Source organism: Hippichthys cyanospilos, chromosome 8, assembly GCF_059441005.1.
Source record: "Hippichthys cyanospilos isolate Australia breed blue-spotted pipefish chromosome 8, RoL_Hcya_1.0, whole genome shotgun sequence".
NCBI lineage: Eukaryota > Metazoa > Chordata > Actinopteri > Syngnathiformes > Syngnathidae > Hippichthys > Hippichthys cyanospilos.
The window spans coordinates 2499188-2526709 of NC_142376.1; the positions used below are offsets into that span (position 1 = coordinate 2499188).

Sequence of the window (27522 nt, forward strand, 5' to 3'; positions counted from 1 at the left end):
CTTTGGGTAAAAGGAAAAACAACAGCTTCTTGCGTATTAAACGTTACGCTGGCGCACCGTTCACTGACTGCTCACAATGTGGGAAATCTGAAATACGCTTAACTTAACACACAACAAATAACGTCACGTTTTCGTGTCCCTAATGTTCTGTCCTGTCTGCAGAAACTAGCGGTTTTCCTTGACGAGGGGGCGGAGTCACACCTGCTGCGCATCAGTCATTGCTGGACTAATTTAAGTGCGGCCGAAGCAGAGGGACGACGCCGGATTATTCCACGTTCCTATACACGTTCCTATGCGTCCTATACACAGCTACGTCAAATATTTGGGGAATAATTGTAGGAAATACAAAGATTTCTTCAAAAAAGACAAACCGCTTTTTACGAGAACTGACCTTGGATTCCTTCTCTCCAAGAACATTGACCATCACCTCCATGACTGTCTCATGCATGCCCAACATCCTCATAAGGTTGGGATGCTGGTAGAAAACCTTGTTGTTCATGATGTCTCTGTGATGGAGATAAAATCAATTATGTTGGAAATGATCAAATAAACGTCAAAATCTAAGCTTTACCCGAGTTTTCTGATCATCAGCTTTTCTTCTTGGTTCCCCATGCGGACGCTGAGTAATAAGCGGATTTGGCCCAATGAGGACAGGAGGGTCATGGTGTCCTCCACGGAAGCTTGGCTGATGGTGTAGGTTTTGGAAAGGGGGGCTGACATTTGCCCTCCTAGTCCTTGATACTGGCGGAGGAGCAACGAGAAGATGGCCCTGACCAGGTCCGGGTCCTCCATTTCAGTCTCTTGAGTCCAGCGTAACATCGTTTCAGAAATTAATGTCTTAAAGGACTCTGAGCGGGTACAAAGTGGGAATAAAAAGTCAAACTCTTTTGTTTTTTGATCGAAAAACACTCATTATTATACACCAACAATTTTCGCCTTTCACAACCTGATTTTTCTTTCGTAAAAAGAGACAATATTTTTCCTAAGAGGCCTTTTCCCGACCTGAATTTTTCCTAACTAGAGACGTTCGTAAGTCGAGGTATCATTAAACCGATGAAACAACAAGGAACACCTGGGCGAGAAACAATTGGAGCAGGGAGCTGAATGGCGGACACAAGGGAAGAAGGTTGACGAGGACAGGTGGACGCAATCAATCAAAAAAGACACAGACACACGGGGAGCAAAAACATCAAATAAGAAGAAGACAAACTCAAAACAGAGACATGAAAGGAACACAAAAGATAAAAAAAAAACAACAACCGCAGCTCAAGAGCGTGCGAAGGTATCCCACAGGAAAAGCACAGCTTTCTTTTTGATTACTTGTTCTAGTCAAGGGTGGCATATTAAGGAAAATTTCCTTTTTGATTGCATTCATAAGAATCCATGTGTCTCTGGGGTGCCTGCTCACCCATCAAGTGTGAAATGAAATCTTTTTTTGTTTTTTGCCAATTTCTGAACAATGGGACTTCTAATGCACACTTCCACCCCAAGGCTCTCTGCAGCAAGACTGGGTGAAGATCCAATGCCACTTTCAAGCTACGGTCAGTCTCAAACAACCACATTCCCCACATTTTTTTAAGTTTTATATTGGAACGTGGCCTACTTTTGTGACAGAAAATAAGTTTATTGCTCGTATGTGTACTGACTGGGATTCTGCCGTCCGCCATCTTCCACTTGTGTGGGCGTCCTGCTCAGCCCAAGAACTTTTGCCCCCAGGCTTAGAAGTTGATCCTTCATGGACGTCTCGGGAGACTCGCTTTCTTCAGAGGTGGCGTCCAATTGGATGCCTGCGCAAAAGCACAGAAAAGTGCCAGACCCCAAAAAAATAAAAAATAAAACATTAAAAAATAGGCAAATTTTCTTGTTCGACGCAAAAAAATCTACAAAAGGGCTAAGATTTTTCCTTAGAATTCAAAACTTGTTTTCTAACAGTTTTAAGAGCAATCTATGTACAAAAACAAGTCGGAATTTAAGGAAGTTGCAAATCAAATTCAAGCAAATAGTCCTCAATATAAAGTAAAATTTCAGAAAATAATTTCTATTTTTAAAATCTCACATTTTTAACACGTAGCTTAAAATAAACATTTTTTTCCTTTAAGCATTCAAGCAAGTTCTAATTGATTAGTTCTAAAATGAAGAATATTCACAATTATCTTTTTATTTTATGAAAAAAATGTGTAAATGTTTTGAACAAACACATCTTAAGGAGCTGCTAATTTTATCTCTTGAAATAAGAATTTTTCTGTTGTACAATATATTTTTCCTTTTCAGACAAAAATAGAATATGTTCTTTATCATAAGCATATTCTACTTTGTTAAAAAGGACTTTTTACAGCGTGCGGTAAAATCAGATGAAACTCGGCGGCAGATAATCACGCTAAGCGCCTTCTCTGCGCTTCTTCCCCGGCTCACCGAGTTTTACGGGCTCAGCGAGGATGAACAATAAAGCGGAGGGAAAGTTAACGGTCAACCCACCGCAGTGGGCGTTGAGGAGCCGGTGGAAGTCTCGCAGGAGCTGTTGGATTTCTGCCGGACACGGGCTGTTCTCCTGATGGCCGCCATCTTGGAAGCTAAGAAGCATGTTGATCTGGGGAATACGGAGGAAGAACTTCTGAATGGTGAACCCGCTAAAGAGTGAAGTTTTAAATTAAACATATACATACATACATATATATATATATATATATATATATATATATATATATATATATATGTTAGGGCTGGACATTTAACCAGATTTTAATCACTATGTTAATGTCAGAATAATCAGAAATCAGAATAGTGACTGTTGAGGGCAAAATTAGATGATTTGGACAATTTAAACAGAAATAACGGCGATAAATGATAACTCCAATTTTATATTCAAATAGTTGTCGATCAATCAATTCATTAATTTTGATAGCTCTGGCCCCACAAGCTGAATTTGGCCGTCCTTGGTTTAAAATATATCAATATTTATCAAATTGGGGCACATGAAGGCACGTCAGGGGGTAACAGAAAACATTGTAGGTTTCTTTTCAAATTAAGAGCAAATTAATTGGCAACTTTTTGCTAAATTGTGTTGTAGTGTGTAATTTTCAACTAAAAAATGCTTTGCTAAGTTTAGGCTGACGCGAGTGGAAAATTCGATCTGATATGGACAACCTGCTCTTGCGGGGGCGAGCGGAACTCTTTGGTTTTGCGAGCGGTGAGGGCGGCGGACATGTTGAGCGCCTGCATGACCTGCATGTAGCGTAAGCGCTGGTTCTCCTGCAGTTGCCCGACAAAGTTTCCCGAGAAAGCCACCACAGCTTCCACCCGGTGGCGCACTTGCATGTCGCACAGGTAGTTCAGCACCTTGCACAACTTCAGGAGAAGAAATTCAATAAATGACTAAAAATTGTTCATAGAAATCTGCGATAACACGCGCACAAAGCTGACTTTATTCTTTGCGTTTACCTCAAGTTTGACCGTTTCTGGAAGTTTCATTTGGAGCAGCCCTTGTTGAGGATCTCCTCTATTTTCTCGCTGTTCGTCCGTTCCGTTTTCCGTAGAGAAGACACCTGGTTCAATCAGTTTGAGAACTTTGTCCAGGTCCTCATCGGTCAGCGCCCCCATCACCAGGAGTGTGTGGAACAGTTTAATGAGCGGAACCAGCAGAAGCTCCACACTGCCACCTACAGGGTCCCTGATACCTCCCTCCACCGCCCGCACCGCTGCCGTCAACATCTGAACCGTCAGGCTCTTCAGAACGTCCAGGGGAATTTCAGGACTGTCGCTGCAGGTCACTTCCCGGCCCGTCACGTCGGTGCGGACGAAACAAGGGCTGGTGAAGCGCATCGGCGGTTTGAGGGAAACGCTTCCGCTAACGCTCGGGATGCATCGAGGAAGAGGACCGGTTCCGCCGTCGCGGTCAATGATCGGATAAAGGCTGATGTTTCCACTTTGCTCTGACATAGGGACGACGTATTCGTGGTTCGTCATGAGACGCGCGGTGGCGGGACCGTTGAGGTGAACCTAAAAAATAAAGGATGGGAAATTTCACACTATAAGCCATAGCAGCGAAAACTGAGCAAAACATTCGGCGTATTTTTTTAGATTTTTAATAATATGAGCACAGCCATTGAGTCATATCATCAGTGCTATTTCCTTGTTGTTTAATAACACATTTGCCCCCTAGTGGCTCATGAAAAAACTGCAAATAAGCCTCACTATACTACAAACCGCAGGGCTCAAATCACGAGAAAAAAGTTGCTGCTTATAGTCCAAAATTTACAGTAAATTGAATCTGAACGACCAATAGGGTGAATGACGATCCGACCTCCACGAGAAGCTGATAAAAGGCGGAACGCAGCGGCCCGGGCAGATGAGGGTTCTGGACGGCGTGAAAGAACTGGGACTGGTCCACGTGACTGCAGATGGCATGGCACACTTTTGCGTTGCCCAGTGCGCATAAAGCGCAATAAAGGAGGAGGGTGTGGTACTGAAAGGTCAACAGGTCGTCCAGCTCCGATAACTCCAAAATGTCCACGCACCTGCGTCACAGAAAAAAATAAATAGTGACATGGTAGCCTTGCAGAATATATATATATATATATATACATATACACATGCATATATATATATATATATATATATATATATATATATATATATATATATATATATATATATATATATATATATATATATTTACTTGTAGCAAGTATTTCTTAGCTTATATGGCTCAGCCGTGGGGAGTTTATTTCACGCTGCTTTCACCAGTGAAGTGGCTCCCAATGTGGATAAATGACTGTTTTGGCAACATATGTCCGGCGGCTCCGTGACTGCTTTCTTGCGAGTCGCACGCGACAACGCCTGCCTCTTAGCCAGAGTTTATCGGCTTCCTTTTGTGTTATATTCCGTCACAGTAACATTTGGATAAACTATTCCCTTTGCTCGCAACGGTCTTTGAACATACTTGGGGTATTTTCTGTTCATTGTCCAATGCTGCAGGCCTGAGTTAATTTCAAATGAATGAGGAAAAAAAAAGGGCCTCTTTTGATAATGGTTGAGCGGGGGACACACTTTGAACTACAAAAGCTGCTAAAATTATTGAAAAAGAAAAAAAAAAAGGAATGACTCAATTGGACACGAACCTCAGATTAATACATGACCAGGGGGCAACATTAAAATGCATTTCATGAAAATAAAAATAAAATATATAAATATGATCAATTACTACAAAATATCTGCACTGTGATGAGAAAAAATAACATTTAAAAAAATAAAATATATATCTATTTCCTGCTTATTATTCCTCGAGTGACTGTATTGTGCCTTGCTGATCTCTGCTTAAACGCATTTCTGCCACCTAGCGGGCTTTTTTTAATAGCATGAAACGGATTTTAAACATCCTGCTTTGCAGGAAGAGTTACATCAAAATTGTGCGGTAACGTTTGGCCAAACAAACGCAAAAAACGTATTTATACGTTTTCGGGATGAAACGTCATTTCGGAAGACGTATTACCACGTTTTTGGTAGAGAATGAGTTAATATAATATATATGTGACGTGAAACTGCTTCTAAACATCCTGCTTAGCAGAAAGCGTTACATCAAACTCTCAAGATAACTATTGTTGCAAAAAACAAAAATGTAAATCTATGTTTCGGGATGAAAAGTAGTGATTTAAAAAGATGTATTTCCACGTTTTTGGGAGGGAATGAGTTCATATAAATGTGATCTGCTTTCATCAGGGATTTGGGTGGTCATGACATGAAACAGCTTTTAAACATACTGCTTAGCAGAAAAAGTTACGTTAAACCCTCCAAAAAAAAAAAGTGTAACGTATAACTACGTTTTTGCGGCGACACAGACTTATTAGCACGTTTTTGTTAGCGAATGAGTTAATAGAATTGTGATTCATCATACCTGCTTTCATCAGGGATTTGGAGGGTCATGACCTGAAGCGGCTCCAGGCATTGGACTCTCCAGCCGTGGCGGACATCAGGACGGTCCACCATCACCGTCAGCGATTTGTCAGGCACTCGAGTCCACGAGACCGGGCTCAGGTGCTGCACCTGAATCCTGGGCGGGCACTGAGGTGCGCAAGTGCTTCTGAGGCTGCCCAGCAAGCCGGCCGACAGCGGCATCACGTTCTACCAAACGCAGAGACAGACGGAAAGAATTGTCAATGTTTTTAGAACAGAATAGGAAAGTAAACTTCTTATATCATTACCTAAAGTAATCAATTACTTTAGTACTTATGAGCCTAAAGTAATCCATTTTACCTTTGATAGATAGATAGATAGATAGATAGATAGATAGATAGATAGATAGATAGATAGATAGATAGATAGATAGATAGATAGATAGATAGATAGATAGATAGATAGATAGATGCTTAGCTAGCTACCTGCTAAAGTAGCTATTTGGCTAGCGAGTTACTTAGCTAGATGTCAGCTAGCAATCTACTTAGCCAGCTACTTAGCTAAAAGATTGATAGATAAATAGATGCTTAGCTAGCTACCTGCTTAAGTAGCTAGGCTAGCGAGTTACTTAGCAAGATGTCAGCTAGCAATCTACTTAGTTAGCTCCTAAGTTAAAAAGATAGACAGACAGACAGACAGATAGATAGATGCTTAGCTAGCTACCTGCTTAAGTAGCTAGGCTAGCGCGTTACTTAGCTAGATGTCAGCTAGCAATCTACTTAGCTAGCTACTTAGTTACAAAGATAGATAGATAGATAGATAGATAGATAGATAGATAGATAGATAGATAGATAGATAGATAGATAGATAGATAGATAGATAGATATATATGTAATTAGCTGCTTAGCTAGCTAGTTACTTCGCTAGATATGAGCTAACTAGTTAGTTAGCTAGCAAGGGGTTTACCTTGATGCGACCCAGTTCGAACTGAAACATGTTGCTGGTGGTTGGTTTGACGAAAACGGCGGGAAACAGCTTCGTATTGGCCTCTACCTGATTCACGGAAGAAATATGACTTTTTCTCACTAATAACAAAATGTAATACGATGCTAGAGGATTTCACAAAAAGACATGAAAGTCCAAAGAAATCCAAGAGTGTTTATCTGCGTAGCCTACTCGATAGAAGGTGGCCATCTCCACGCCGCTGGAGGTAAACGTCAGCAGCCCGGCGGCCGTGTCAATCAAGCAACCAATTTCCAAGCCGGCGCTCCTGCGGCTGCGAGACAAACCCGTGGCCTCACCGGCACACACCATGTAGCAGTTACTCCGCTTCACGCTGCGGATGTGCCGTTAAAAGGCAGGAGAGGGAAAAATGATGTCAAGATTCTCACTTTAACCACAAAAATCAAACTTTTTTGGCCAGAATTTTTACTTTATCATGTGAAATATCACTTTGAAAGTCTGAATTCTCAAAGTAAGAATTCTGACGTTAAAGCCTGAGGAGAGAGTTATTACTATATTTTCAGGCTTTATCATTTTAATATTTGTCAGGAAAAAAATCTGACTGAAAACATTCGTAAAGTCGGAATTCTCACTTTAAAACACGATTCTGACTATTCTCAGGTCAGTCACAGAAGTAAAATAAATCTTACTTTCGAGTGAGGATTCTGAGAATTCACATTTGTGGGAATTCTGACTTGTAAGAATTCTGACTCCGAAATCTCACTTCTTTTGAGTGAGAATTCTGACTTCAATGTCAGAATTCTCACTTGAAAGACTTTATTATTAGAATTCTGACTTATTATTAGAATTCTGACTAAAATAAAAATAGTAAAAATTCCCAGTATAAAATAAGAATTTGGATTTTTAACTCCACATTCTGAAAATGTCTTTAGCGACTTTAGCAAGACTTCTGAGAAATATCAGAATTCTCCTTTTAAAGTCAGAATTTTGAGAACACGGTAAAAATTGTGCCTATTCTCAGAAATCTATGATCAGATCTTGAAGTCAACATTATCACTTTAGTCAGATTTCTTACTTTAATTCTCAAAAATCCAACCAAAGTAAGCATTTTGACTTCAATCTCAGAACGTTGCCTTTATTGCTACAAATTAGTCAGAAGTATCCCATGCTAAAATTCTCATTTAAAAATGGGCATTCATAGGAGTCAGAATTCTCACTCTAATGTCAAATCTGAGAGTAAAGTCTACTATTCGGCTGTGAGAATTCTAGGAATAAAAAGACAATTCTGACTATCTTCAGAATTCTCAGAACACAATCTTTAGAGTGAGAATTTTACCCTTCAAAATCTGAATTCTGAGATGAAAATGAATATGCTGCCAACTTTTTTTTTTCTAACATCACACTAACCTCTCTTGGACTTTGCCACTATCGTCTCCGAGGGTGACCGTCACGGTCAGGTTCTCGTCGCAGTCGAAATTCATGTCACTGTGATGAAAATCGGGGGTCACCCAGCCCACCCACACATTGAAGGCCTCCTGATTGGGAAGAACTCTCACAGAGTGGTAATACTGAAAAAGAGACAACGCTCGGTTTCAACGTCAGGAGAAAAAAGAAAACTGCGCCTGAGACTGAAAAATGAGCGTCTTACTCTGGCGGTCTGAACGAGGTGTTCGGCGTTGTCTTTGTCCACTAGGACGTCCTCCAGGAGACGAGCGGAGGAGTTGCTGCTGGCCAGGCCTGCTTTGCTTCGCTTTAGCATGAACCTTTAAATAACACTTTCGACTAGCACTTGAGACTTTGGCAGAATTCTGACTTTTAGCTCAAGAATCCTGACGTTTTTTCCTCAGAATTCCAACTTTATTGTGAGAATTCTCTCTTTAAAGTCAGGATTCGCAAGGTCAGAATTCTGACGTTAAAGCCTGAGAAGAAGGTTTGAAAGCTATTTGAAGGTGTATGAGAACGTTCAGTTTAAAATTGGAGTCCATGAGAATTTTCACTTTAATGTCAGAATTTTGGAGTTTTGGCTGACATCTGGGAATAAAGTGAGAATTATGTCTTAAGTGAAGATTTTGACTTTTCAGAAGTCTCAGAATTCTCATTGAAAATAGTCAGAATTCTGGCTTTAAAGTGAGGGCTCTCATTTCTCCACATTCTTAGAATAAAGTGAGGATTCTGAGAATAAAGCCTTCAAAGTGAGAATTCTGAAAATAAAGTCAGAATTCTGACTTCAAATGATGAGTTCTCATTTTCTCATTTCCAAAATGTTCAGAATTCTGACTTTAAACTTTGTTTTTTTTTTCTGACAGCCTACCGTTGCTTGAGCCGCGACGTTTTGTCTTGACCGTGATCTTTGCACTCGAGTTCATCCCTGGAACTGGCGAAGCTGTGGGCAGACTTCATCAACACTTCAAAGTCAGAGTCCACCTCCTCTTGCTCTTTCCTCCCTAAAAGGAGCGGATGAATTAATTGCGGCGGGGCCCCCTGGGAACATGAGCGCAGCTCTTTTTCCAAGGTCGTTAGGCAAATAATCGAAGGCGGGTCTCTCAAAGACTTCAGATAACGGTCCGTTCCTTTTGTTGTACTTATCCTTTGTAAGGTCATTATTTTTTCATGAAACTCCTTTAATAGCAAAGGTAGAGTTTCACTTTTTTTTCACTTAAAAAACGTGAAATTATGTCTTTGGATTAAATGACTTGAGTATCTTCTGAAGCAGTGATTTCCAAATGGGGGTAAACGGAAATACATGAAGCCACTTCTGGAGATATGACAGATTTTCACAGGATTTCCGCAGGTATGGTTTTGAATGCCGTGACGGGAATGGTTCATTTTTCTTTTCAAATTGAGAGCTAATTAAATGGAACATGAAACAACTTTTTTTTTGCTTCGTTGTGTTGTAGTGCCTCTTTTGCGAAATGTGTCTGAATTTATTTTGTTAAATCTGTGCCTTGTGACTGAGCGAGTTCATTGACTGGCAGCCCCGTAAAGATGCTTACTTATTTGACGTCAATAGCCGTCAATGGCAGCGAATGAGTTTAATAACAATGTCGACAAAGGAGATATGAGAGATTTTCACAGGAAATCCGCAGGTATGGTTTTCAATGCCGTGACGGGAATGGTTCATGTTTCTTTTCAAATTGAGAGCAAATTAACTGGAACATGAAACAACTTTTTTTTGCTTCGTTGTGTTGTAGTGCCTCTTTTGCGAAATGTGTCTGAATTTATTTTGTTAAATCTGAACGAGTTCATTGACCGGCAGCCCAGTAAAGATGCTTACTTCTTTGACGGCAATAGCCGTCAATGGCAGCGAATGAGTTCAATAATAATGTTGACGAAATGCGGTGTGACCTGGAGAAAAAGGGCAGGCTGTCGCCGGCAGCACGCCGCCCACCGGGCCGGTGAGGACGGCGGCGCACTGGATGGACATGCTGAGACGGTAAAAGTCCATTTGGCCGCCTCCGGCGTGGTGCGCCGACGAGCGTTGGGAGACTCTCAGGCTCGATAAGCAATCTTCTGAGCCGCTGACTCTGTTGACCTTGAATGAGATTCAAACAGGATGTAGAGGATCAGCGACGTCGAGAAGAAACGCCGAGAACAACACGGGCAACCGGGGAGGTCGGACCAAAAATGCGTCGTCCGAAAGCCGACATATTAGGAGCCTTTTGGGAGGCTTGAACACAGGAGGATTAGGTCCGATGAAGAAAAAAATTCTCAAAATTCTGACAACATTCTCAGAAATCGGACTTCAGAAGTCAGAATTCTGACTATTCTCAGAAATCGGAATTCTGAGAAGAAAGAAAGGCCTACTCTCCGAGTTCTGACTTTAAAGTCAGATTTCCAATTTGTATCCTCGGAATTCCGACTGTTCTTTAAACGCGATGTTGGAGTCAGAACTTTAACTTTTCCAAGTCAGAATTCTGATTTTATTCTCAGAATTAGGACTTGGAAAATACAATTCTGACTCGCAAAGTTCAAAATTCTGACTATCCTTTAAGGTCAAAATTCTGTGAAGATACTTTTGAGATAAGTGAGAATTCTCACTTTTAAAAGTGAGAATTCTGCCAATTTATATAAATCTATGCAAGACACTTGTATATTATCCACCAGGTGGAGTCAGAATTCTTATTTTACTCTCAGATTTATGACTTGGAAGTCAAGATTCTGACTCAAACTTCAAAATTCTGACTTTTCTTTAAAGTCAAAATTCTGAGAAGATACTTCTGAGATAAGTGAGAATTCTCACTTTGAAACGTGAGAATTCTGCCAACTTTGGCCACCACTGGCCCTAATCCTCTCGCATAGGCTTGTATATAATCCGAGTATAAAATGTATAAAAGTAAATCTTGGTTATCATCCCTTTTTCTGAAATTGCCAGCAAATAACAGTTTCTTGCGATGACAAATCCCCCTCATGACATCATCATACATGGAGAATACCAAAAAAGCAAAAATCCTAAAGTGTGTTTGCATCCAACCTGCAAGCTGGGATGGTCCTGCAGTATGGATTGAAAGCGCGCTTGTTTCCAACTCATCCACAGGGAAGGATCTGCCGCCATATTGACAGCGAAAGGCTCATAACCTTCCCGTAGACCGCACGCACTGAAGTACCGCAGCGAGCCCGCTCGGCGGCCCAGGTTCAGCCTCACCACCTGGTTCACACCCACACTGACCACGGGGAGAAGACCTAAAATGTCAGGGAGACACAGTAGATACATGCATCTCCTTCCCTGACGGACAATAACATTCTGCGCGCAAAAAAATAAATAAATAAAGACCATCTTTGACGTCAAAGTCCTCAGCAGCCAGTTCCGATCCGCGCTCATTAAACAGCAACTCCCCGTTGAGTGTGACCATCATGGTGCTTTCAGTCAAGTCCAGCAAGCAACCCACCACATCCGCCCGCTGCCAGGCACGTCCCAGGGGCTCCCCGCCCTGATGGTACCACCGGGCCTGCAAGAATCAGAAAAGACGGGGGCGCCCTTTGCGTCAGTCATGTCCAGAAACAACGTGAGTCATTCAGATTTTATGACTGCGTGATTATTAAAACGCCAAGCGTTGCTTCTCAATTATATTTTGCAACCCCCGCCCCCAACGAAAAGAGAAAACCTTTCACGCCTTGCCACTCGCCACGCCAATGATAAGATTATTTTCAATAAAAACTGGACAAACATACCTAAAACTGTCTCCTTTTTAATATTAGGAAAAACAGCAACATAAATCAACTGTTAACTACTTTCGCAGCGTTTATACAGGTGACAGGTTAGTCTAAAACTGAAAAAAGGGCATCAAAATGCGAGACATTTTTCAGATTTTTGCTTGATGTGATTTTTCAACATAGGTGCGGTGGTGGTAGGTTGTGGACCCATACGCGGGGAGGCAGGTTGCACTCAGAAAAAGAAGAATTGAATTTATCGGATAACAAAGGAAAACAAGGTCGACAACTGCATACAAAGTAACACACCGAAAATCAGGAATAAAAGAAGTACCACAAGACTCTAAACTAGAGAACTCACGGGAAACACTCGTGAGGAATGACTCGGGATTGATAGCAACAATGACAACGACCCGACAAGAACTGAAAGGCAACAGGAAACTAAATACACTCAAAACTGACGAGACAACAAGGAGCACCTGGACAACACACAATTGGAACAGGCAGCTAATTGGCCAACACAAGGAAGCAGGTAAACTTGGACAGGTGGACGCAATCACACTGACGCGACACTGACACGAGGGGAACAAAAACATAAACACATGAGCAAAACCCCACAACTCGAAAGACCATTTAAAAGAAAAATAATAACACAGAACACAAATACCAAAAGAACATAACAATAAATAAGCAAAAACGGGTCAAAATGGCCCAAGAATGTTATGGCGTTTTCTGAGGAGGAAAAAAAAAAAGACAAATAGTTTGTCAGCAGTATAACACACAAAAAAAGTTACTGAAATTATAATGAATTATACCTGACCCCGGGTCAATTTGACCCAGGATATTTTTACTCATTCAGAGAAATAAATAACACATTAAAAGTTGTCTTTGTTGCTGTGAGTAGGTTTACACCAAAAAATTAAAAGAAAAAAGTTTTGACATTTTTGTACAATTAAACACACCTCCGGGTCATTTTGACTCGGAGACCTTATTACCGCTCCTGAGAAATGAGGTAAAACACCCGTCAACAAATGCAATATTTACTTTATACTATTGTAGTAGGGACACATTTCACATGAAGGAATTTGGGGGGTCCCTACCTGAAATCCATCAAAGACGAAGGCCTGGTCGTCGGAGCCCAGTTCTTTGTCAGGCTTGCATCCGGGCCTGGCCCAGCCGATTCTCATTTTCCCGGCGGTGACTAGTTTGCATTCAAAGTACCACTTCCCCCGAGTCACCGCCAAAGACTTATCTGCTCGGAACACTCTGCGCTTTTCGCTGGAGAAGAAGCATCCGTTTGATAAAATGGCTGCAACAAGTCCGGACAAAAAAAGAACGTTTTCACCCTCATCAATAAATCACGATATCGTATTATCCCAAGTCGGAAGTCTTACGATTTTCCTGCTGGGGGCTCTCCAGGGTATAACCGTAGGCCAGCAGGGTACAAAGCGCGTCCTCGGCCCACCTCTGTCCTATTTTTCTCTTGGTCGAATCAAGCAGGCCGTAGGGCACCAGGTCCGGGCTCCGCTTTGATTTCCCATCCTGCGAAAATCGATAAATTCCTCAACGATTTCTGCCAGGGAACGTCGGTGCGATTACGGCCGCACACAGATGTTGAAATGTCATTTTCTCCACGTGAACCTGTTGAGCGCCGTAAGTCCATCCCTGCCTGATACGCTCTCGGGCCCAGACGTTGTGCTCGTTCTCCGCCAGCAGGTCGAGCGCCCTCTCGTGGGCGGGGCTTAGACAAATACGGCTCGCATCTACCGGAGCCGGTCTGTAGCCGCCGGGTAGATCGTACCTGACGGGTCGGACACAGCACGCGTGACCAAAAATCAACCTCATCGAGGCAAATACGGTATATAAGTTTTTCATTGAACTCGTTCACTCCCAGACACGTATTTTTACGTTTTTTTCCACACGTTCCATCCCAGGTACTTAATTTTATTTGTGGCAGAAAAAAAATCGAATTTTTAACGTTTTTATGTACTTTGTTGAGCCAATCGAACAAATATCAATGACATTCTGTCTGAAAAGCCTCGAGAAACATCGAATGCCCTACACCAAATATTACGACATTTCAGTAATGGGTGTGGCCTATACGGGAGCGCTTACTCCGATGATTTATCCTAACATTAATAACTGCTGTAATATGACCCCAATGATCTAACATCCTCACAATATTACATATTGGATAAAAGTCCAAATGAAATCTTTGAACATATTTTTCATCATAGTGCCAGCGCCACCTAGTGGCAGCAAAAAAAATGCCAATTTTAAGTTCTGTGTTGAACTCATAAATCTTAATAGGGAATATTGAATGCCTAAAACACCTTAAAACTAATATTTCAGATATCATGTCAATATCCCAACGCAGGGTTGCGAGATTATTATTATTATTTCTTTTTTATTCTCGTTTTTTCTACCGTTAAGTGACATTGGATGCTTGAGCTCTCAAGGAGAAATTGTGATTTGGAACCACAGCTGTAGAAAATTCACGAGGAGTAACGTTACATTAGATATGAACTTGAATTATTCATACCTGTTGGAGAGTCTCATGAAGTGGATCCTCTCCTCGGTACAATCATCATCCAAGCAAATGTGGAAACCAAGAGCAAGAAGAGTCCTGGAGAAAATAAAGGCCAGAAAAAAAAAACTTAATAAATTATGAATTGTAGATTTATGTTTGCATATTTCCATAAATCATGAATGTAAATAATGAAAATGAGCAAGAGGTGAGAGAGGCCACCTCAGGATGTCCTGGGCGGTCTGGAGCTTCTGGTTCCTCTCCTGATCGGGCAGCTTGAAGAACTCCACCAGACACGGATCCAGTCGCTTCTCTTCATCTCGCTCCTGTGACGATGAATACGTCTCAAAATCTTACTTTGATAAATGCAAATAAAGAAACATCGACATTTCCGTTGGATCTTCTTACGTTTCCATAAGCCCATCCAAAATCAAGCTTTTCCACCACCCAAAGTTCATGGAAGTTCTCGGCCATTTTATCGCGGATATCCTCCAATTGCAGAGGTAGCTCCACCTATAAAATCCTTGACCTTAGTTTAAAACAATCCTTTGGAACCTCAACCTTTGTTCAAAACCCTACTTTGAAACCCTGACCACACTGTGTCAGACTTTACCTTGCTGATGTCTACTGGTGAGGGAGTGAAGCAAACCGGACCGACGGGCTCAAACGGGCCGATAAGTTCTCGCTTCCCGTCTTCGTGATCCAAAAGGTACTCGTGGCACGATTCGACCTTCAGCTCCGCTTGGGGGAGGAGAGCCTCAGAACACGGCACAAAACCATGCGGGGGAAGGAATCGAAATTCTCCTTGTTCCCCGCCAAACAGGAAACGAACCCTTGTTTACAAAAAAAAAAAAAAGTATTTCCTCTAGGAAACGGGCCAATTAAAAGCCGCCCGTTTGCAGCACTAACTTGACGCCGGCTGAGAAGCTGACAACGGGATGAAGAAGTCCATCGACGCAGAAGTTCTCCAGCATGCCTTGCACGGGGAGACCGTTGACCCGAAACGAGACGCAGGGCTCGTTGAGGTCCAGGCAGCAGCTGACCACGTCTTCGGCGGTCAGCAGGTGAGGGAACGGAGAGCGCACACGGCGGGCCACGCCGCCTGAATGCACAACAGGTACACTTAGCTTTATTCAGAGAAATTGAGACGAACCCCTAAATCAATGCGAATAACACTGGGGACCACAATTTCAGTTTAGCTGGGTCTTACAGATGTTTGAAATGTAAGACAAGTTTTTGAGCTATAGGACTCTAATTTTACCAAAAAAAATACATGAAATAAAGGTGTATAAATGGTATATAAAAAACTTTGGAAACTGAAGAACAACCTAAAACAAATGACAAAATTACAATCTCTATGGTAACAAGTTTAAGCGAATCACCACGGATCCTCTTATTGGCTACTACGGTAGCTTTTTCTTAGCGGATATGGATAGTACTGATAAAATGGGAGCTGCACACACCTCTCACATCATTATCTGAATTGGAACCACGCAAAAAAGTAGCTGTAGGCGAGTCTAATCGGAATCTGATCTTCTTACTACAGTCTAACTACTGCTAATGAGTATTTTGTTTTGGATTATCTGGATTAAAATTATAACTAAACTGCTTAGCATGCTAAAAATTTTACTTTTTTTTTTCAAATCAGCCATTTTTTCTTTTACCTCAAAAAGGTGATTGTGTTATGATTGTGTTGAGTCAAAATCGGATATTTCTTTTTGTCCGTTTTATTTCCGAAATAAACCAGCAAGCGAATCGCGCAAAAAATTGCTAGTGCATTATCTGCAAACTCAATTTGAAAAGTGTCACAATTGTATTTTTTTTCCCTTTTATCGAAAATGTCAGTTATCTACTACTGATAATCAAATCGGTATAGGCCCCGAAAAAAAATGTCTATCTCTAATTTGAAAGTTTGAACAAAATGCATATGACGCATCCGACCTGACCACAGATGAAGGCCATCAAAGCCAAAGGAGCAGAGGTCATCCCCCACACCGTTGCCCCCCCAGCCGTCTCCCCCGGCGGGACCGGGTCGGTAGCCGTCGGTTCCGGCCCAGCCCACGCGCAGGTGCGTGGCCTCCGGAGTCAGGAAGGGATCCACGTGATCCACCAGCAGCTCGTAGTACCACCGGCGAGGCTGCGCCGAATCCTCCCCCAGGGACAGGAAGATGTTGGGCCTCACGCTTCGGTGTTTCACGAGCGCATGATGGAAAAGGGAGAAAATGAAAACGAACGAATTGAAATGTATTTTTAGAAAGCCGATTAATCGGCAAAATAATCAACAGATCAATTATTGAACAATAATTAATCGCAGCCCAACAATGTAATGTTTGTTAGTATTTTTTGCACTGCCAATTTAAAAAATGTCCAGTTTTTTTAATAAATTGGAAACTTAAATTTTGTCAAGTAATCATATTTTTTTACGATTACTCGACGAAATAATCAACAGATCAATTGATGGTTAAAATAACCACTTGTTGCGGCCCTAGATAAATGTTTTTTTTTATTTACTGCTTTTAAGTAAATGTTACTTTTTTAAATAGCGGGATGGAAATTAAAGTGTATTTTTAAAAATCGATTAATCGGCTAAATAACAGATCAATTGATGATTAAAAAAAACATTTGTTGCGGCCCTACATAAATGCTTTTTTTTTATTTACTGCTTTTAAGTAAAAGTCATGTTTTTAAATAGTGGAATGGAAATTAAAATGTGTTTTTAAAAATAGATTAATCGGCTAAATAATCAACAGATCAATTGATTAAAATAATCTTTAATTGCGGCCCTATAAACTGGTAATCAAATAACAATGTTTTGTTTTTTTTTTAGTGACTGGATTTAAGAAAATGTCCTGTTTTGAATAACGGGATTTTTGAAATCCGATTAATCGTCAAACAATCAACCGATTAATCGATTTAACAGGATAACCGCCATTTGCAGGCCTTGATGGATTTGAAAGCTTCACGAGAAAGCTTTTTGACAAGCTGTGTCTTTTTTTTTTTGGCACTCCTAACGATGGTTCCCCATTTGAAGACATCTCCTTGAGTCAGCGCCGAAAAACGGGAGGACAGATGGATGACAAGCTAAAAATAAAACGCCCGTGGCAAAGAAGAAGCGGGAGAAGAGAACATCTAAAAAGATGACAGCGCCACATTCAGTCGAAACGAAAAGAAAAAAAAAAAAAAGCATGTAAAACGTGAAAATGACAATGATTAATATTCACCCCGCCGAGCAACTTTTTCCCCAAAGTGTCATCGGCGAAGACATCTGCGTGGGACTGATTCTCGATTTAAATCAAGAAAGCGAGACGCCGAGCGAGACGAGTAATTAATCATTAACTGGAGAGCGGCGGAGAAAAGAGAAGTGGCGCACCGGCGAGGATGCTTCAGTATTGCTGGCAAATCGAAAACTTCAAGGATAATAAGCCCGCCGCAAATACGCGAGACGAGCGGGACGCCGCTTCAATGCGCTATTTTGTTGTCGTCAAGGCTACTGGTGGCGGAGTCTTCAAAAGGACCCGTGCGCCGTCGTGTTGATGCCGCCATGAATTACTTATGATAAGCCTCGCAAATATATTCCGCTCATCCAGAAAAATTGGCGGCATTCTATTCATGTGCTTGTTGGAGTGAAATGAATTAGCGTGATGAAATGTCGATTGGATCTATTTGTGTCCACTATAGTGGACATTAGTTTTTTGTTTACATCTTTATCTTTACTGTGTATATTTATACCTACATTACTAAGTCCTAGTGTCCTCACTAGAGGACTTAATGGACTTCCCGCTATTATCTCATATGCTTCTGCGGGATGCATTTCACTTTGCTGAGACAAAATGGACACATAGTGGACACAAAATGAATTGGCTGGTTCTCAGAAGGATTCTGGAAAAGGAATGTCTTTCCTAACCCCTGTGCAGTATTGTAACAAGTGAGTGCTCCTGCCATGTTGAACTTTGACATGTTGATGCCGTCTGGGTGAAATTTCAGCTCCCTGGTGTCTTCTCTCAATGCTTTCCCTTTGAACATGCTTTGACGTAAAAAAAAAAAACCAAAGGATCAGAAAAAATACTGTAAAAAAAGTTAAAATGATCTGTCGTTTATGTGACATATTGATAATATCATATCTTCATTTGTGTCCTCTATAGTGGACATTGCTGGGGGGTTCAATTTCTTTTGACGCATTGGGACTACCCTACTAAGTCATAGTGTCCTCGGTTGAGGACACCCTGGCCTTTCCAATAACGAGTAATGTGTTTGGCTGGTATACAATTTACTTTGCTGTCTTGTTGAGACAAAATGGACGCAATATTATTTTAGATTTTATTAATTGGCAGCAACTAGCAGAAGACACAATTGAGGTAAAAAAAAAAAAAAACTTTGGCAAATATGTTTGACGTCTATGAAGCGCAAGCTTTGCCAAGTTGGCGTCGGGAATGAAAAATTTATTGTCAATTGACTCACCTTGATGAAAAAACATCAAACCACGTGTGCGTCCACTTCAAATTTGTCTCTCCAAGGTTTTTCAACTTGTGTGATTTGTGAAAAGGATGAGCTCCGACACTCACACTGTTAACATTTCACTTATACTTAATCTTAGGAAAAAAAAAAAAAAGAATAAATTCGTTGAATGCCAATGACGACTATAAACGTCAGAGAAAATTTTTTTCTGGTCTGGCAGTGAAAGCGTTAGAAGTTGACTTTCAAAGTTAGCAAGAACGTTGACAGGAGTACCTTGTGACCTGATTAACCAGACGCGTTTGCAGCAGTAGATCTCTCTCGGGCAGCAGATTTTCACTGATGAGGTTCTGATTGGAGCGCACCGCGACGCCGTGACACACACACAAAGAAGACAGAACCTCCAGCACCTGCAAAGCAAAACCTCTAAGTACTGACAACATCATCACAAAATCAGTTCCAACTTTTTTTCTTTTACCTCAAAAAGGTAGAAGTTTTTAATGGCTCTGGTTCCGCAAATCGTTATTATCTTGCGGGTCAAACTGACCCATTTGGAAGGTAAAGGAAATTTCACAGTTTTTCAGCATAAGACTTCTGCTTGGTTTATGTATCATCAACAAATCTGTTAAAAATCATATTTGTATGCTTTTTTTAACAATGCTTTTTAAACGTTTTGAAATCATGAAATCTTCTTGATAAATAAAAAGGCAAACCGGGTCAAAATGACCCAAAAATATTGTTGCTGTTTATTTTAAAGGAGGAAAAAAAAAAGTGACAAGATTTGTTAGTTAAAAATTACACACACAAATAGTTTCTGTAACTTTTGGATAGTTACACAAGACACTGGGTCAAATTGACCCGTGTTGTTTTTTCTATTCCAAAGAAACAAACAACACACTGGAATGATTTGAGTATAGCCTTTGTTACTTTTTGAATGGATTTCCAATTATTAAAAAAATAAAAAATAAAAGTTTGTGATAATTTTGGATTCAGGCACACACCTCCGGGTCAGGTTGACCCAGGGACATGGGGGAAACAAACATAAATCCCTGGTTAAAAGAAAGTATTGGATTTGGATTAAAGACATTTAGAACACGTTTGAGTGATTGAATAAACTCTGCGTGAAAATGACCCAAGAATAAACCCACAATATTTTTTAGTTAGCAGGATTACACACACACGAATAGTTTCAGAAACCTTTGGATCATTGTGCAGGGGTCAAATTGACCCGGGATGTTCTTGGAACTTAGAAAAAAACGTAACACACAGGTATAAATTGAGCATCGCCTTTGTTACATTGTGTGAGTTTTTTTACATTTTTGGATACACACACCTCCGGGTCAAATTGACCCAGAGACATTATTGCTGATCTTAAGCAATGAAAATAGATCATGGGTTAAAACTAAATATTGGATTTGGATCATCGACATTTCTGACATGTTTGGATGACTAAATACCCCTCCGGGTCAAAGTGACCCAGGGACCTGAATGTTCCAAAAAAAAAAAAAAAAAAAGCGAAGCTAACCTTGTGGTTGCATCCATGCTTGTCTAGAAAAGCGATGATGGAGTGGATGTGTGCTTCTTTGATGGCATTAAGTGCTTCGGGGCTTTCCACCAAAACACAGTGTAGAACCTCCAAAACACCTGACGTGAGAAAATACCAAATATGAATCATTGAGTGTGCGTTCCGTCCAAAACATTGCGGAAAAATTATTAAAGATTGGCGAATTATAGATTTGATTCCTGGAACCCACCAGAAGAGGCCTCCAGTCGGTCCAGTCGGCTAATGAGCCAATCGAGCGAACTCGAGAAATGCGCACAGTTTGCGCGGTTTCTCCTAATAAGCGAGGCTGGGGGGAAAAAAAAAAACATTAAAAAACACACCCTGAAAATAGGGAACCATTTCGAGAATAAGCAATGGATTTATTGATATGAGCGCCACGGATGTTTTAAAATTCCAAAAATGTGGGCTACCCAGAAGCTCATAAAAATGCCCAAGGATGTCTTCCCAGTTTTCTCCGGCATCGTTAGCTGTAGCCTCAGCAAAATGCGAAGCGTGAATACGCTGGTGTAGACGGTCAATACACTCCGATACCAACTCCATCACTCCCTGAGAGAAACACCAACATTCATTAAAAATGCATACGACATTGCTTTGCACTATGGAGAGGATCAGGGCCGGTGAAAATAAATATGACCCGAAACAAACTCAAAGAAAACAGGAAATGCGCTCAAAACTAATTAAACAACAAGGAACACCTGCGTAAGGAACAATTGGAGCAGGGAGCTGATTGGCAGACACAAGAGAAGCAGGTTGACAAGGACGGGTGGACGCAATCGAATCAACAAGACACTTAAAAACTTGAACAAAAACACAAACAACCCACAACTGACTAAAGTGAGAATTTTGACTATTCTTAGAATTCTCTGTACTCTCGGAATTCTGACTTTTTTCCCTCAGAATAAGCATTCTAATGTTTTCTTATTATTATTAAAATAAATAAAGTCTGAATTCTGACAAATGAATTCTGACTGAAATGAATTCTGACTTCTCAGAATCATTTTAAGAGAAAATGTATTTAAACTGAATAAACTGAGGATTTTCACATTAAAGACTGAATTATGAATTTTCAGGATTCTGGCTTTAAAGTCAGAATTTTCACTTCTTCGGTTTAATGAATTTTTAAAAGGGATCATGTCAGAATTTTCACTTTAGAGTACTAATTCTGACTTACTTTTCAAAACTCGCTTTAGTCAGTTCTCACTTTAAAGTCAAAATTCTGAGTTTCAAGTCAGAATTCTGTCTTTAAAGTAAAAATTTAGACAGACTCAGAAACGCTGACTTTCCTTAAAGTGAGAATTTTGGACAGAAAAAAAAGAAAAATTAGAATTCACACTTTAAAGGCAGAAATCTTACTTGAAAGCCAGAATTCCAAGAGTAGAGTCAGAATTCTCACTTCATCCTGCCATCTTTTATTTTCCTCACTGGTCCTAATCCTCCTCTGTACAACGATTTATTCAACCTCGCATTTTTTGTTTTTGGGGTTATCGTACCTCTTCTCGAAACATGTTCTGCCGATTCTTCAAGGCGGTCCTGCTATTTTGCCGCGCTTCATGGCTCTGCTCGTCTCGTGGCGGCTGAAAAAAGCTTATCAGATCTTGCAAGCTCTGTCTCACGTTCAAGACGGGCTGGACGTTTCCTTGTCCATCACAAGACTCAAGTTTCCTAGAAGAAAATGTCATATAAAACAAACAGTTCTTTTTTTTGTGTGTGTGTTTGGTGTCCAGTACCTGATAAAACTAGCAAAGAGGGACGTTGCGCTCTGTATGAGGCTGGCAGTGTGAGATTCTTCCCGCTGGGATCGAGACAGCGTCAAGCCGTCGTCCATATGACCCTCGCTGTGCAAGATAGCCTGGAGACACATTTGTTTGTTTATAGAATAACTTAATGTAGGTTATCCCATTTTTTTCCTGGGAAAAAGGTTAGCAGGGATTGCATGGACTGATAGTGAAGGTACTCTCATCTACATTCCCCACTATCACAAGTTGACTGTAGAAATGGCTTTGTAACTACCACAGGGCCTTTACCTTTACCTTGCGCTTAGCTCCTCCCACACACGCAGACTTGCTATCCGCGGCTTGGTAGGTGAGCCACAGGCCCGAGTCCAAATGCTGAAGGTAACACACCGAGTCTCCGTATTTGATCACCGGGGATCCCATGCCATCCGCGTCGGACGTTGTTGCAGAGTCCACTTTTTCCTAAAGACACACGATTGTTTTCATCTAGGGTCGAACAATTGTATTTTTTTTCTTAGGCAAACAAAATAAAGGCATTCAACATTTGGCAAAGAAGTCACTAGAACCCAATTTTACGATGTTGATTTGTGTTCCAATTAATTTGCTCTTAATTTGAAAATTCACAGGAACTAGATTTGTAAAGGTATCTAGGTGTATTTTAATCAGCATTTTCACGACAGATCATGCAACATCATCAAAAACTATATGTCACTTTAACAGATTTTCGTAATAAGTTGCTTCATGTTCCAATTAATTTGCTTATAATTTGAAAATGAAACTGTAACAGAATTACATTTCTAGTAGTATCTCTAGGCATATGTTATTCAGCAATTTCAAGATGAATCATGTAACATTAAAAACTATATCTGTGTGACACTATGACACCATTTAACAATAAATTCCTTCATGATCCACTTAATTTACTCTCACTTTGAAAATTAGGTGTGTTTTCACCACTATTATCTCAAGAAAGAAAATATCATCTAAAACTATACCCTATATATCTGTCTATAGCAAAATTTTACAAAAAGTTGCTTCATATTCCAATTACTTTGCTCTTAACTCGAAAATACAAATGTAAGCATGAAATTAGTATTTCCGATACCTACAGAAACCCTGTTAAAATCTCACGCTTTTAAGAGATATTTCACGTTAAATTATCCGTACTATTGGGCAGTACACACGATGATTTTACAAATTAGAGACCAATCAAAAGCGCGGATAATGGCGAGCTCTTTCGCGTGCCATTTTGGGGGTCTCTTGAAAAAAGACAATGTATTTCTCCGCACCTTGGCCGAGCGGAAGCAAAACGACGTGGCCCCGATGTCGGCCTTGTCCCGATCGAGCAGATGGAGGCCCCGTTGGTCCGTGAGGCCCAGGTAGCGTCCGGTGGTCACGTGACACAATCGAAAAGGTTGCCCCCAACTCGGGTGTCTGCCACTCCACCTTAACAAATATTTCATGTTCAAATTCATTTCACAAGGGCTCGACTAAATTTGATATTTACGCAATTTTGTAAGGAAAAAAACAAAGGTTATTTTAATATTCAATTAATCTATCAAATAATTGATGAATTTGATTTTTTAAGGTTTTATTTTTTATCTCTTACCCTCAAAAAAATGTTGCCGTTACACAAAAAATGCACTAAAATCTGCATTACCTTTGCCATTTTAATGAAAATCAGCAATGATATTTTGCAATGGTCCCCACTCGCCAGACTGACTATAATTAAGAAGATTATTATCTATAAAAAATGTCCAAGTATACAGTACCTAAAACTCTGTCCTTTTTAACATTAATAATAATAATAAAAATACAATAGAAATCAACTTTCAACAACTGTGAACCGTTTTTCCACTATTTATACAGGTTAGTCTAAAACTGAAAAAAAAAACGTATTTTATTGCAATGACACTTCACAATCGAACTCATTAGATGATTGCCCGCCCCTAATTAGTTGTGGATTAATCTGTGAGCCCCAACCGCAAGACCACATTCAATCGCTAAATATTCGTTTTGTGTGACTTTTGGATAAATTCGTATTACGTCAACATCATACAAATGTACCCACGGTTTCAGTTGACAGCGGGGACACCCGTCCCAATCGGGACCGGCGACGTGAGACAATTTTGCCCCTACTTACACCACGCGCAGGATCTCCAGCCTCCACAGAGAGCGAGCGTGCCTGCACGCTGATCCAATCTCATAGTGCACCGTCCTGGATGAAGAAAGACGGCAGGTGAGATGGGAGGGAGGGAGGGAGGGAGGGAGGGAGGGAGGGGCGTTTTGCGAGATGAGATGATGACCTTTGCGGCTCTTGGTCCCGCTCCGCCGTGGGAATCGTCAGACACGCGTCGGTGTGGCTGTGGAGCAGCCTGAGCGTGTCGCCGCCCCTCAGGTATCCTACAAGCAGAGCCGTCGCCACTCAAATTACACGTTTTTTTTTAATGAGAGTTCCAAACTGGCGCTGAATGAGTTAAATAATGTTGAAAATGGACATGTTGTCGCAATCTGGGTGAAATTTCAGCTCCCTAGCGTGCCGTCCCTTAGCTTGACGGAGTTCTCAAAATCTGGTGGCGTTCTAATCTCCTCGTACCCCTCAGGTATCCTACAAGCAGAGCCGTCGCCACTCAAATTACACGTTTTTTTTAATGAGAGTTCCAAACTGGCGCTGAATGAGTTAAATAATGTTGAAAATGGACATGTTGTCGCAATCTGGGTGAAATTTCAGCTCCCTAGCCTGCCGTCCCTTAGCTTGACGGAGTTCTCAAAATCTGGTGGCGTTCTAATCTCCTCGTACCATATCCCGTCCCATCCCTGAACTTTTCAACTCTGGTAAGTCTTTGAAGGTTCAAAACTGTCCAGAATCCAAATAAGAGAAAAGTTTTGCCTTGAGCGAGTCCATTGGCGGAGCAGACCGGGGCGACGCTCCACAGAGAGCGCCGGAAGGCCGCGTCCACGATCAGACGCTCACCCAAGCTTCTGTTGTCGCGGGCCGCGCCGAAGGACAAGTGCTGGGAAGCCACAAAAGATGAGTCGGCACAAGACGATACGGATGCTGTGGATACTTTTGCCGGTCGCTACAAGGCGATGACGTCAAATGACGTCGACGGCTATGGGTTCGTTCAATTTAAAATAATGAAAATGGTGGACTAAAATATTGCGGTATCACGGTATTAAAAGTATGGTTGCAAAATGTCCTTTTTTGAAAGGTTTATGTCAATGAAAACAGCATTTTTTTCTATTGAATACAATCTATATACAGTGGACCCCCGGGTTACAGCGTCCCCGGCTTAGTTTTTTTTCATGTTGCGATGTGGGATACTGTTTTTTTGCCCACTCTTTACGGTAACTTCCCCGCTTTGCGACAAAAACAACTGTCATGACCCTAGGGGGTTGGCTGTATTTGTGTTTTTTTGTCACCACCTGCAGGCATTTTTAGGTAATTGCACAATGGTAAATGCAGCACCTCCTGCTGTCCATAATTAATATGGTCTAAATCTTACACACTGTCCCTTTAAGATTCAAGAGTTTTATTGTCATATGCATTGTAATAACACACAATGAAATTTGTATTTGGTTCACTTTCTCGAGCGGACTACATTCCATAATAGAGCAAATAATAAGGTAGGCAATATAAAAAAAAAAAAAAACAGTAATGGAGCAAGAAGGGCAGTAATAGCGAACCACTAATACATGAATAGACTTAAATAAATGCTTGTAGGTTTATTCTTCGATTGTATATATGAGACAGTAAGTTAAAACCTGAAAATCGGAACGGCGAATCAGACGTGCTGATCGTATGTCCACTGCGCCTTCCTCAAATCGAGTAATGCTCAAAATCTCAGCCATTTACCAGATATCTCTCCGAAGACACATTGACCAAAATGAGGTCATCGCCAACGCGCACTTTCTCCCCATCTGACCTCTGCCTGGAAGCTGGGTGCACGGTCCACCAACAGGCCTCACCTGTCACACAAACGCCGGACCATCAAAGCCAATCAAAATTTGCGTCCTGACGGATCCCGCTAAAATGGCATACCCGCTTTGTCCTCCTGCAGGCCCACGTCAAAAGCCAGCTTGTCGGCCGAGGACTGCGACGTGGACAAGCAGCTGAGAAACTGCAAAAAAAGATTTCGGCGGAAAATCACAAAGTGCCGCCGTGTTGTTGATCCCCGCGGGGATGACTCACCGCGCCGCTGTACCAATGCTGGAAAAGCGCAGCCTGGCCGTATAGAAGGGTGCGATGGTTGCCCCCGGCTCCCTGGGAAGCGCGCCGAGCGAGAGATATTCACTCACCAGAGACGTTTACAAGTAAGGCAGCGAATATATATATATTATATATAAATATATAATATTTAATATATATATATCTATATATATATATATATATATATATATATATATATATATATGTATGTGTGTGTGTGTGTGTGTGTGTGTGGTGTGTGATGTGCATGGTTGTGTTTTCAGAAAACCAGGTTTATGTCGGGAAGACTACTTTTCAGTAATTAACGAAAATATGACTTTGACTGGTGCTGATGGGAGATAAATAAATAAATGAATAAATTAAAAAAAAAAAAAAAAATATATATATATATATATATATATATATATATATATATATATACATATATATATTTTATACACACATATACACACACACACACACATACACACACACATATATATATATATATATATATATATATATATATATATATATATATATATATATATATATATATATGTGTGTGTGTGTGTGTGTGTGTGCGTGTGTATATATGCTGTGCATGACTGTGTTTTCAGAAAACCAGATTTATGTCGGGCAGATTACGTTCCAGTAATTAATGAAAATACAACGTTGACAGGTGTTGACGGGAGATGAATAAATAAATGAATAAATTAAAAAAAAAAAATATATATATATATATATATATATATTGTGGCGGACACTAGGACCATGTCTCTCACCCAGTAGGCATGTCGCTATGATCCTTTGATGCTTTGAACCTGTTGGCTTTGTCTTTGCTGTTTTGGACTTTGTTGTATCAGTTTTGTGATGGCATGCGAAGAGTAAAGATCTCCACTAGCACAGCACGTGTGGTAGCTTCGCCTTGCCACAATATATATATATATATATTAGGGCAATAATCGCGATTAATTGTGGCCAATATCATCACGATTATTGCCCTAATATATATATATATATATATATATATATATATATACATATATACACATAT

The 27522-nt window shown here is 40.7% G+C and overlaps 1 protein-coding gene across 1 annotated transcript in view; it reads right to left on the reverse strand.

Annotated features, from left to right (window-relative positions):
- The window catches only part of ryr2b (ryanodine receptor 2b (cardiac)), an 81708-nt gene that overhangs the window by 50806 nt on the left and 3380 nt on the right, over positions 1 to 27522 (reverse strand). The window contains exons 4-42 of the mRNA XM_088421312.1: positions 26469 to 26540; positions 26319 to 26397; positions 26133 to 26245; positions 25167 to 25290; positions 24583 to 24679; positions 24420 to 24494; positions 23566 to 23722; positions 22574 to 22738; positions 22271 to 22392; positions 22034 to 22205; positions 20954 to 21089; positions 20734 to 20829; positions 20505 to 20623; positions 19256 to 19389; positions 16469 to 16710; positions 15437 to 15629; positions 15141 to 15360; positions 14936 to 15040; positions 14750 to 14853; positions 14543 to 14626; positions 13642 to 13801; positions 13395 to 13542; positions 13101 to 13309; positions 11624 to 11798; positions 11324 to 11532; positions 10198 to 10384; positions 9164 to 9296; positions 8501 to 8615; positions 8260 to 8420; positions 7066 to 7225; positions 6856 to 6942; positions 5891 to 6117; positions 4301 to 4514; positions 3439 to 3996; positions 3145 to 3345; positions 2476 to 2587; positions 1647 to 1787; positions 572 to 848; positions 392 to 506 (exon numbers count right to left, since the gene is read on the reverse strand). Of these exons, the coding sequence (XP_088277438.1) occupies positions 392 to 506; positions 572 to 848; positions 1647 to 1787; positions 2476 to 2587; positions 3145 to 3345; positions 3439 to 3996; positions 4301 to 4514; positions 5891 to 6117; positions 6856 to 6942; positions 7066 to 7225; positions 8260 to 8420; positions 8501 to 8615; positions 9164 to 9296; positions 10198 to 10384; positions 11324 to 11532; positions 11624 to 11798; positions 13101 to 13309; positions 13395 to 13542; positions 13642 to 13801; positions 14543 to 14626; positions 14750 to 14853; positions 14936 to 15040; positions 15141 to 15360; positions 15437 to 15629; positions 16469 to 16710; positions 19256 to 19389; positions 20505 to 20623; positions 20734 to 20829; positions 20954 to 21089; positions 22034 to 22205; positions 22271 to 22392; positions 22574 to 22738; positions 23566 to 23722; positions 24420 to 24494; positions 24583 to 24679; positions 25167 to 25290; positions 26133 to 26245; positions 26319 to 26397; positions 26469 to 26540 (6198 nt within the window). The remainder of the gene's footprint in view (positions 1 to 391; positions 507 to 571; positions 849 to 1646; positions 1788 to 2475; positions 2588 to 3144; positions 3346 to 3438; positions 3997 to 4300; positions 4515 to 5890; positions 6118 to 6855; positions 6943 to 7065; positions 7226 to 8259; positions 8421 to 8500; positions 8616 to 9163; positions 9297 to 10197; positions 10385 to 11323; positions 11533 to 11623; positions 11799 to 13100; positions 13310 to 13394; positions 13543 to 13641; positions 13802 to 14542; positions 14627 to 14749; positions 14854 to 14935; positions 15041 to 15140; positions 15361 to 15436; positions 15630 to 16468; positions 16711 to 19255; positions 19390 to 20504; positions 20624 to 20733; positions 20830 to 20953; positions 21090 to 22033; positions 22206 to 22270; positions 22393 to 22573; positions 22739 to 23565; positions 23723 to 24419; positions 24495 to 24582; positions 24680 to 25166; positions 25291 to 26132; positions 26246 to 26318; positions 26398 to 26468; positions 26541 to 27522) is intronic.